The sequence below is a fragment of the Channa argus genome, chromosome 14, assembly GCF_033026475.1.
Source record: "Channa argus isolate prfri chromosome 14, Channa argus male v1.0, whole genome shotgun sequence".
Classification (NCBI taxonomy): domain Eukaryota; kingdom Metazoa; phylum Chordata; class Actinopteri; order Anabantiformes; family Channidae; genus Channa; species Channa argus.
The window spans coordinates 20836327-20848524 of record NC_090210.1 but is presented as its reverse complement, the minus strand read 5'-3'; the positions used below and the strand labels follow the sequence as shown (position 1 = coordinate 20848524).

General features: G+C 41.9%; 1 protein-coding gene across 3 annotated transcripts in view; it reads right to left on the bottom strand.

Moving 5' to 3' along the window:
• Window positions 1-6462: 6462 nt before the first annotated feature.
• Window positions 6463-12198, bottom strand: part of lig1 (ligase I, DNA, ATP-dependent) — a 46871-nt gene continuing 41135 nt past the window's right edge. For all 3 annotated transcript variants that reach the window (XM_067474577.1, XM_067474579.1, XM_067474578.1), the window contains 3 exons: window positions 10587-10730; window positions 8800-8892; window positions 6463-6651 (listed from right to left, as the gene is read on the bottom strand). In XM_067474577.1, coding sequence (XP_067330678.1) covers window positions 6577-6651; window positions 8800-8892; window positions 10587-10730 — 312 coding nt within the window. In that variant the 3' untranslated portion in view covers window positions 6463-6576. The remainder of the gene's footprint in view (window positions 6652-8799; window positions 8893-10586; window positions 10731-12198) is intronic.

Below are 12198 nucleotides of genomic sequence, written 5' to 3'. Positions count from 1 at the left end.
ACAGGCTTCAGCCAGTGTGTGAATGAAACCATCGCAACTGTCTCCCCGTCTAACTTGTGACGAGCTTGCTTCCGAGGGGCGAGACAGTGGACTCGGTTGCGTTTGGTGAGGGCATGTCATCAGACACCCGTAGAAATTCACACAGCATATTTTCTCGTGATCCTGTAATTTTCTTTGACATAGAATTATTTCCAATGGAACGCGAAAACATACAAGTGCACAGTGGGGAAAAAAAGCCGGGATAATCACAGCCCGGGAAGCATCCCAAGCTGTAGATGTTACGAGCTCTTGTCAACTCCATCCGTGTCTAATTTTTCTGCAATGTTGAGTGCGTTTGTCACAGTTGAGTGCAAGTCTGATCACAAGACAGGCTGGCAGATGTGCAGCACTGGGAATGTGGAGGGCTTGTGTGAATGGAGCGAGCCTTTGAGATGGGACCGCTGGAGGGTTCTGAGCCCGGGGAGACGGGAAAGAAATGAAGAGAAACAGACAAGATACACACCGCAGAGGCTGGTTCACACGAAGGTCATAAGACTAATGACCGTCGACAGTGATCCAATGGAGTGCGCTGCAATCTTACCCCCTTAAGCGCAAGCCTCTCTGTGTGGGCCAAAGGAAAGCGAGGAACAACAAGCACCGCCATCATAAACCAATCATAAAAAAAAAGCCTCGTAAACGACCATATCAGCTCACAGTTTTGCTGCAGGGGTCGGATAATCAAGCGAAACATTTCCATAGCCAAATAAGCCGAATGAGCCATGGCGAGCAATTGGCCAGAAAGCCGTCAAAAGTTGAGGCTAGAAGGCAGGATTACATCTAACTACAGCGGCGCTCAGGCTTCCTAATAGGACACAGGTTAACAACCCGATGACCCGATAAAAAGGAAATGATCTCGAGTGGGGAAACTCACTCGAAACAAATGACTGCAGAGCATTTATGTACAGTTGGAGCTGCAGCTTCAGCATTTAGAGCAGCAATTCTCAACCGGGGCTGCAGATGGATCCGAGGTACAGTACATGGAAGGTAACGGGGAAAATTAGAGCAGCTGGCTAACAGGCAGGTGAGCTGGATGTGACGTAATATAATATCTCGCCAGCTTGTTCGTTGGTTGAGAAATTAAATTGTTAAATGAAAGTGACAAACAATGAAAGCAGCTACAGTTAATAAACAAGGATGTTAACGTGCAGATATACACACGAAAAAGAGTCACTTGTTCCAGCAAATGTCCAAAATGACATTTAAGTGAAAACACTGATCTTCAACAGTTGTGGGAATTATTATAATTTTTTGGCGGCAAAGGATGAAATCTATGTTAAACAGCAACCAAGTCAATGCTGGACAAGACATCGCTTTAATCCAGACTACAACCTTCATCTTACCCTAACCAATGTTTTTTTCCCCAATTTCTTCTTCTAACCCATCACATAATTTCCATTGTGTCAACTTTATGTATAAGTGTGCAGCAATATTATATATTATGATGCCATAATGACCAACTCGCGAAGGGCTGAGAAGAATGGGTTGAATCATAGATATGGATCATTCAGGTGATTACAAGTGATGCATTTTATTCAGTCGTTGGTACAGTCGCACGCAACTAGTACTAGTTTAAAGGATCTGATGAAGTGTCCGATGAGTCACACAGCGCATACAGTCCCGCTCTGTCTCCTGCAAGGAGGGGGACCACTCAAGCACTGTTAAGTCAGTGAGGATGAACGAAATCATCTAAAGGGCTCAAAAAAAAGAAAAAAAAGAAAAAAGAAAACAGGGGGCCTGACATCATCAGAATCTAAAAGGTTACTGGCCAACGCTCGGCGCTCCTGCTCAAGAAAAACACTATTGATATTCCGTGGGTTCGGCCGACGGACAATGGCAGGGCCTGTCCCTCCCTCTCTCCCTCATGGCCTGGCATGGCAGAGATGTCACAGAGAGCACCAAACAAATGGATGGAAGGATAGAAAGGGATGGAGGGATGGAGAGGAGGAGGAGGTGGAGAAGAACAAATGCATTGTTCCCGGGGTGGAGAAAGGGGTATTGTGAGCAGGACAGATAGCTTATGTGGGAGAATAGGGTGGGGGGAGAGAGGGGGGGGGGGGACACAGAGGACGGAAAAAGGTGAAACCTGCCTTTTATTTATTTTTTTTTAAATAGATGCCCCCTCTTTTATGTCTTTGCAGTTGGAAGTAATCCATAACCCTGCTTAAGGGGACACTTCCTAAAACTTTAAAGTGGACCACTGCACACAGAGAAGCCACCTTCAGGTTGCAACACCAGATAACAATTCGAGGATTTTCGCCCCCCACCCCCCTTTCTTTAAATCATGTACCATAACCAAAGGCTCAAAAGAGGAGGAGAGCAGGTGGGCTGGGCAACGTTTCCCTCCAGGACCTGGTCTGAACGGTTGACTCAGATGTGAACTAAGTGCACAGCTGTTTGAACACAGGCTACGACCTCAGTGGAAATGGAGGCCGCTGTGCTGCAAAGCCCCACGGGCTTGTGATGTTCGCCAACTGCTACACCCCCCCCCCAGTAAACATAAGTGACACATACAGTACTGTATATACACACGGAGGCCCACGCGTTTAAACACAGATGATAACCATATGTACACAAGATGTACCTCTCAGCATGTCTCCACTTACTCAATCACATGTGCACAAATTAGGCCGATTCAATACCAATATCCTAACAACAGCCCGGATCATACACAGCGTATGGAAGTGAATCCCTTATGTATTCGCATTTTCAAACTTTCAGGCCCCGTTGCTTGTTTGAGTTTCCTTTTAGAGTCTTTCCCAGCTCTCAGTACAGCTGACAACTGCTACTTGAAATTCCGATTTTAGCAACACCACCAAGTCCCTTGTTTGTATTAAAACCATAACAATAATAATAATAAAATAGATAAGATTGGATGGCGACGATGATATTCGAGATGAGCGTCAGATGTAATGAAAGTAGGGGGGGAAAGAAAAAAAAAAAACACAGAAATCTTCATGAGGGAAAGGAAGTGAATAAGAGCTAATGAAAAGCGAAAGACTTCAGTCCAAACAAACTCCAATATAACAGAGGAAAAAGGGGCAGAGCAATCTGGATTCAGCATTTCCACAATTATTCCACCACAATGCTGTCCTTCTCCAACTCCCCTTCAGCAGACACAAGATGCAGCCCCCACACGCCACCGACCGAGCACAACGCATACTTGCATACAGAGAGGGCATAACAAGCAGAGATCTCACAAGCTCTCGAGCATAGAACGTACGAACCGCTCTGCACTGAGAAACAGATATAAGCCAAATACAGCGTGGGTCGACACAGAAATGGCAAAATTGTTCATGCAAATACTCTGCACAGAAGGCAGCACTGTACAGTTGCAGACTTGATGCAGGCCTCCTTTGCAGCCTAACAATTTAAAATTGTGTTTTTGTTTTTTTCCCTCTCTTTTCCCTGCTGCTGACTGGAGCAATGCATCACAGATGAGGCTTGAATGTGGCAGTTCTTCGAGTTAAATTGCTTGTAATGGATATGCTTACCCCCGGTCATTACTGTAGTAAACTGAAAGTTACACTTTGTAATAAGGTCCAGATTCAAATTACAGCTGACTTTGCAGGGGGGCTGTCAGTTTTGCAGACACGCTGTCTTATTCAGGAAAAAAAAAAAAAAAAAAACTGCCCACACACCAACAGAGAGGAGACTCTGCAGATCCAGTGCATTTATTTCATGTGCAAACGAAAAGAAAAAAAAGGTAAATAAATGTGAAGATTTTGGTCAAAGTATGTTCAGTCTAGCTGACCGTACTCTTCTGCGCTGTAAACAGCTCAAACTAAATAGAGGTTTGTCGTATGTTTCCTTCACCCCTGCAAATCCCTTTTCAGTCCAAGGCCGAACTGTTCAGATTCTTCACAGGATGAAATAGAAATATTTTTATTAGAAAACACAACGTCTGGGTCTAGAGACCTCTTGCCTCTCAGGAAACATCTATTAAAAAGGGCCAAGAGCACTTTCTGTCCTCACTCCAATGCTTGCAGGGAAACATTTTGTTAACCGGTTGAAGGAGACGTTGATAAATTGTTGAAATATAACGACGACGATGCTTCTGCTGTAGAAAGAGCCACACTGAAAACAATGGCTGCGGCGAAAAATATCGTTCCAAGTCAACATAGGTTTAAAATTTTGGAGAAATTCATCACTTCCATCAGTTCCTGAAGAAAGACAAAGAGCATCCTCCCGAATGCAAAAAAGTAAAATACCACAAACACACCTGCACATACTACTGTTTACTGATAATCTGTCAGAACCTCAGTCCACTTAAACAGGTGCTCATGTCATCTTGGAGTACGACCCCCATCCAACCTGAAGGACACCAGTGCTTCCATTAAGCGTTTATCAGCCATAAATATTCAGTTCTATCCCGTCACTATGGATGTGGTGTCATAATACTCCAACATTACCCATTCATAAGGTCTGAAACATTTTAAAACTCACATCCCGAGTTTCCTGTATTTGAATTTGGTAAGCAGTCTCGTTTGTTATCGACGGGCCCCCGTTTTGGCCCTGATTTTGCTCAACTGTGAGAAAAACATAGCATATTGATGGTTAATTACTCTTGTGAAAAGCTTCACATAGCACAGACGGTGAGGTTTAACGTGGCACATTGTACCAGTTTCCGTTTCTGGTTTAAATTCAGTGTGAACCGATTGCAGCAACCCTATATAAAAGCCATGTCTCAAGTTTCCATCTGACACACAGAGAGGGATTCCCTGCTCACAGTGGTGAAATGCATCTGTTCCACTCTCGAATATTTGGAAGTGAACATAAAAGAAATTAAAACAGATTATTCCTGCAAGTGCATCAATTGCATCAATTGGCCAAACAGCCATAAGATGAATGATATGGTGATAAACCGTATACATGCACCAAAGCTTATTCTTATTCTAAGCCATAAAATTACCTAAATGCACTGGGATTTCCTCTCTCACGGCAGAGGAAGGAACAGAAGACATCCTCTTGTGCATCCACACTGTTTGGACCAAGTCGATTGGCTTCGTTCTCTGCTAGAGCACAATAAAACATAACCACATTTACAAGTCACACTACAGAACCCACCTACATAGGGCTTTTTACATTTCTTAAATTTTTTTAAACTTTACGATGTTGCTTCTCATTCATACACCGATGGCAACTGGAGCAACTTTGGGTTCAGCGTCTTGCGCAAGGACACTTCGACATTTAGCCAGGAGGGACCGGGAATCGAACCACTGACTACCTTACAAACTGAGTATTACCCTTCCCCACGTGCCCAACAGATTCACCCTTCTTCAACACGCAAGCAAATATTTTGGAACAAAGTGCAGAAATGATAAGAAACGCAGTTCAAGTCAACGCCAAAGAGGACGGCGTCGCCGAGAGCTTGGTAGCAGCGATCAAGACAACTGTGATCTGAGCGTTTAACTTGTTTTCTAAAACGGCATATATTCATGTGGAAAACCTCCAGGTTCCCAACGCTCCCGCTGTGACTGCTCTTTGATAATCTAATGGTTGATTCATGTGTAGATCTGAAGGGTCCGTTCACTGTGCTGATTATGGTGATACTTTGAATTAAAGGTCACTTTTTTTTTTTAACACTTTTGGAAAACCTCATCAGGGGAATCACCAAAGGCTTTAGGATTTTGCCTTTCAGGAGACCATCGATTTCTACCAAATTTAATAGCAATCAGTCCAATTATGTAGATACTGGAGTCTGGAGTCAAATGCTGGATGGTGTGTGTCTTTATGAAGAAAAACACTGAAATACCTTTTAACCAACACATTTCCTGAACATTTAGGCTCTTTGGCATCTAATATGCTTAGGCTTTGCAAACTCTTAATGGTTTTTCCCACGTTGGAAGTGCACAATCCTCTTTCCTTCGCTGTGTAACAACAGCTTGTCCTTGGCTCCCAAACTGACCCCCACAGCTTCTGATTGATTCGGGCCGGACAGTTAGTGGATTTCCATCATCTAATACAAGCTGTAACTGCTCGTCTTTCGTCCTGTTTAAGCTACTGTCAGCTACCCACATCTTTTTCTTCTTCCAATAACATTTCAGGCAGCCGGCAATCTCCTTGGCTTGTCCTCCTATTACCACACGTGCTGTATGCACTTTGCTGCCGCCCTGAGAGCTCCAGCAGAAATCAGGACAGCTGAAATTATTGATATGCCGCCCATACATGTCATGTTTTGCTGGGCAGTTCTGCACAGTGAATTCCTGATAGGGATCCATTACCGGTAGCTATGCTTTAACTGCTAAGTCGATTTTGGGTTTGAAGAATTTATGTGCACCGTATACAGCACATATTTACACATTTTGACTCTGAAAGGAAAATCGTCAGAAACTCGGCAGCTTCGATCTATCAATACTAAAATGACAGGATGCTTCAAGCTGGCTAAAGGCAAAAAAACAAAAAAAGGAAAAAAAAGAAAAGAAAAAAAAGAGAGAGAGACTTTATTTTCATTCATTCAACATTACAAAGTGAAAAAAAGCTATTTACAATTACATGGACACTGTCATTGCTGATTTTTCCCTGCTGATGACTAGATGATCAGTAGTAGTCTTCCAGGTCAGCTTTATCCCCCTGATTCTGAATCTGCTGCTGCTTCTTGTACAAATCAGCAATCTGCAGAGATCACAAGAGATGGATAGAGATTGAGCAGAAGAAAGAGATAGAGGGGAAGAACATGAGAGAATATACATGAAAGACAGAACGCAGGAAGGAGAAAGGGAGAAGATCATATGGACAGGTCAGTAACATGAAGAGGAAAAGCTAAAAATAACAGTTTGATTATTCATATCCAAGGCTTTGAAGTCAGTGACTCCGAGCTGCTGACTGAGAGACGGAGGTTGTGTTCACTCGAGCTTGTCTGGTTTTGGGGAATGCGAAGGTGGAAGGCAGGACAGCGGATAATATGCAAACAGCAGGCCCACCCAGTACAGCGGGGCGGCACCGTGAGGAGGAAAACGGTGAAACGTCAAAGACGATTCCCCTTCACAGGATGAAGCTAAAGCTTTGATTAGCAGCACTGAAACTGAATGGCGTCAACAAGTTGATGCTCCATGTTTACTCGTTTCCTGTCAGGTGTCTGCTAAAACACACAAAACACTAACACACAAAACGTTGTGTTCTTCTAATGAGTGCATCCTTACAGATTGACAGACGTGTCATTTAAATGCAGCTGACGTTCCAACCTGACTCCCAACTGTAACAAGCATAAATAAAGACTCTCCAGTTAACAGATGGCTGATAATTTACTTCACAGACAAATTCTCATCATAATAGGGGCCTAATAAATGCTACACTAGTTTAGGCTTAGTTTAAAAAAAAAAAAAACTAAGCCTCATTTAAAAACAAAGCGCTGTGTGCTGTTGCACCGCATTGAGCAGAGCTTGGGTGCTACGTGGCTTAAATTCCAGAACCTGGCAGCCCATTGTCTGAAAAAGTGGTGTTAGGTGAACATGCTTACAGCCAGCAACCTCACGTCAGCTCAGTCGTGACGATAGCAGCTAAAAAATAATAACGCAATACTCACAGTCTGTGTGGATTTGAATTTTGTAGACTGAAAAACCTCACAGTATAACATGTAGCATTAAAAAATATAACAAGCCAAGTGTTGAAACATGTAGTATATTTATGGCACTTGGTACACGAGAAATAACAGGGTTATATATCAGAATTCACTTGCATCCTCTCATCCTCGCTGGGGAAGCACAGGCAAAACATTATGACCATCAGTGCAATTCAATACAGTCTGATTTTACAAGTTCTAATTTCTCATTTTCAAGGGTAACATGAGGTGGGTTCTAATGTTTTGCCTGCCTCATTCATGTAAAACAAAGGGGGGGCCAACACATTGGAACCACCTCTTATAATGCACTGCAGTACGGGTCACATGTCAGCTGACTGACTGATCGATCTACAACCATTTTGATGAAACCTGTTCTGATTACAGCTTCCCCTATCTGATGATTTATAGTTTAAAAAAAAAATAAAAAAATAATAATAATTTCTCAATTTGAAGAAAATGAAACCTCTTTTGTTTCTGTTTTTCTGTCATTCCTTCCATTTTTCACTGTTATTTTTGTGTTTTATTTCCCAAATGATTAATCAATAAAATCTGTGATGAAAATTGTTTATATTTTTAGCAAATATGTTTTTAAAACAACTCAAAGAGGCACTTTTCAACAACAGCCTCTCTATAAACAGTGAGGCCCATTTCTCTGTATAAGGTAAACTGGTGACATAATCATAAGCTCACTGATGTAGCCATAATGAAGGTTGGTTGGGTTTGGTCATAAAATCATGATGTGCAGAAATTGCAGACACAAGTATGCAAATAGTGTTTCAGAACAGATAAATACAATAAAAACAAATGAATAAAACCTCATGTCATTAGGTCAGTGCGGTAAGAAAAAAAAGTGATGACAATTAAGGATTTTCTGGTAAGTGGAATCAAAGGTTTGGTGTGTGAGTATTCAGGGGACTGTATAGCTGACCTGCACAACTCGGCTGTACAATATAATTCACTGTGTGCTGCCTCACAATATATTACCCAGACTCCCACACTAAACTCCAGCAGTGCTGCTTTACCAGACGGTTATACAGCTTTGACCTCCCGGGCCTTAACACATTCTGTAGATAGTATTTGATGATTATATTATTTATTTGACATTATTCTGAACTTCACTGCACTGTCGATTTCATATCCCTGGATTTATTAGTAGGTTTCTTCCTGTGTGCGTGTGTGCGTGTGTGTGTGATTGAATATACCTGAGCTCCAGTTGTGGCGTCCTCTGGTTTTTTGTCGTCTCTGATCCGAAGGAAGCGGGGAAACCTAAGAGAAATGCCCTTCTCTGGATCCACCTGAGGGCAGACATGTAGACACAATCTCAATCAGTATAAACTACACTGGCAGGTAGATGTGAGCCTCTGCTTTTATTACAACTCTAAGCAGGACTGAAAATGGCAGCTCCTAGAGTTGTGCTCAATTCCTTTTTGGCTGTCAGCCTTTTGTAAGCCATTACAACCTCTTTAGTCCAAGGTTTTATAACACCAAACCCCCTTAGTTCCAAAAAAAAAAAAAAAAAAAAAAAAGACGCTTTTGTCCAGTTTCAATTTCTCTGCCTTGCACATTTTCTTTTTCAGCAAAAGCTGGGCTTCTTGAAAATGAGGCATATGACAAGGATAACTATTCAACATTTCTCCTGGGTTACATACGTGTAGGAATGAGGTTTGTCAACAATAATTCAGTTGCAAAAAGGCATTTGTTAGAATTGTGAAGGTGTCAAATAACCACTCACTACAGAACAGCAAACCAACTTATCTGTGAAATCTCTGACATTTCTGGTGAAGGAGTCAGCAACTATATCCTCAGCAACCTCATAACCAAAGGAAAAAGTTTTTACCCACGTTTGACTCAAACCGAACCTCGTCACCTACCTTTCTGACTTTGCTTTAGACAAACATCGACACCTTTAATGTAAAAAGTCTATAAAAGCATCGTGGCCAATGATTGACAGACTTTGAGTGTTGCTTAAAAGCACCTATTGACAAAACATCACAAAAGCGAAAGGATGAGAGCTCAACTGCCGGACAACAGTCACACTCAGACACTGGTTCACAGGTGTCAGGACAAAATGTCACTAGTTGCTAATTTCTTATTAATTATGTTAACGTCCTGGGAAAACTGTAAAGGACAGGAAGCCAATTTCTCAGCCTACTGATCTTCCTTTAATACATTTTCCACAAACAATATTATATCATCTGAAATTATTCCTACCAACAGTAAACAGGAAAAATGGTTTTACGCATCAATTGCAATACAAAAAGTGAGAAAAAGTGAAAAAAATACATCAAAATGAACCCACTTGTTCTCAGTATTTAAAATGTAGATATAAATAATGGTTTCATCTTATCACAAATTCAAACATTTGAAATAAGAATTTCCCACACAAGTTTTACTGTCCCCTGTCCAAGTCCTTTAATATTGGGTATCTGGTGACGGCTATTTTGATCTAATACTTGGAACTCGGCAGCTCTATCTATACACACACACACTTACATTTATGATGAGGAAATGACACTCAAGTCATGATATTCAAGAAATGGTGTCAGTCCTTTTGTCCGGTGTGAAAAAATGAACAAATGTAGCAAATAAAATCTTAGATCAATGAGGAAGGGGGAAAAATAAAAAACATAATTTGAGTGTCGATGATGGAGATAACTAAAGACTTGACGAATGAGGTTCAACCAAGGAAATTTCTTAGTCAGGGACATTCTATACCTCTGACATATTTTCCTGTAGAACAGAAAAAAAATCAAATGAGGTCGTGCAGGGGCTTAAAGAGTGGAGCATCGTCTCTCACAATCCATCTTTGGCCGTAGGACTTTGTGCCCCACATGAAGATAAAACCACAGCTAATAAACAAGTATCCATTCCATTAAATTGTGCATTAGGAGACACTAATTATAACTTTTCATTGCGAGCAACAGACCATAACAAACAGAATATACTGGTGGAAGCACATGTGGGTGGGGGATTAAAAGGCTGAACTGACCATTCCCATGGCAGCTTTGTAGATGGGGGAGAGCGACAGGTCAGCACACTTCACCTCCCAGACCTGCACTGCGTCAAGCCACACATCGGGCTCTGCCGATTGGTCCACGCGATAGTAGGCACGGGGCTTGGGCAGAATGTGTTCCTGGAGGAAACAAAATAAATGATCAATTACTCAATATTTTTACTGTCGCGTTTCTCAATTCCTATAGTGTAAAGGTATAAAAATATCTAACCCCAACACGATGTTTACAAGCAAACATTTCATTTACAATAGAAAAACAGCTCAAAACTTGAAATACAAAAGACTCTTAGTGTGTGTAATTAGTGTAGATGCACAACATAAGAACGGGGTAATACATTCACAGAGAACCTGATAAAGAGACAGTGACGGAGTGTCTTTGGTTGCCCCGATGGATTCTGCTGCTGCCTCACAATCACCTCCCAAGAGGCAGCACAGAGTTTGAACGCTCACAAATGACGCTTGCCTGAGGGGCAACATGAGAGGGGGATTTACAAGCCACGTTATCAAAGGCCTACACGAAAGATTTCATTCACAAACACCTTGATATATAGCACACGTCTGTTACCTGATATTAAATATACCTCCTAAAGCCCCAGTGTGTAACGTTTTCACATTATACAGCTTCATAATGATGTTGATGCTACACTGAGCTGTAGAAAGAGCAGCATCTCTGCAAACCTAACATAAAATGTTACAGTAAGACACAGGAAATAATGTTGATGTGCAGAACATACCACATAACTCGGAGCGGAGTTTAGGCTTCGGCCAAACTGTTGCTCATCTGTTGGCAAACTGTCAACTTCAGCAATATTTAATAACATCTTTTTAGCTGTGACACAAGCAATCATTCTGTCAGCGTGGGCGTCACACTTTTACAAAATGATACCCCATCTGGCTTTTGGTGCAAAACATCCATTTCAGCCCATTTGACTCGGAAAGAGCGTAATGTAACCAGACTGCAGCGGTGTCCATAGAACTGGGTCACAGCTAAGCGACGCTGCGAAAAGAAGGCTCCGACTTCCGCCGTGCTGGTGGTTTTTCCTCACACGCATTATTTATACTGTAGGAATTCAAGTGACACTCTTATCCAGAATGAATTACGCTGAGTGAGCTGGTAGGCGTGTAGAGTCGTATAACCAAAGCTGCTGTTTGGAGTTCAAATGCTCGGCCTCTTAGTTACACTCAGTGATGCACTCATTTATCTATGCGCCGTATACGACGGGTCAGGTTTGAACGATATGAAACCGAACTACACTGAATAGTTTCTCTGTCTTTGTGGCCAGAGAGTTTTTTTTTTTGTTTTTAACAATTAGCAATAGAAATATTCTAATTACACTTCAGCCAAGGTTAAAACTGTGAATGTGTAGGAGCTTTTTCAGTTAAATCAATCCGTGTTGATTTGAGTGCATTTACACCTCCAAGCACTGGGTGACAAAATCATCTTGATGGCATATGTATGGAGACTTATTAAGGAGAGTGATTACAATCAGGCACACACAGTTATTGTGCCGGCTCTGGCACCATTTAAAGTGTGTATTTGGTGTACAGGTGGTCGCCTTTTCATCAACACGTACGTGGAAGCGAAAGC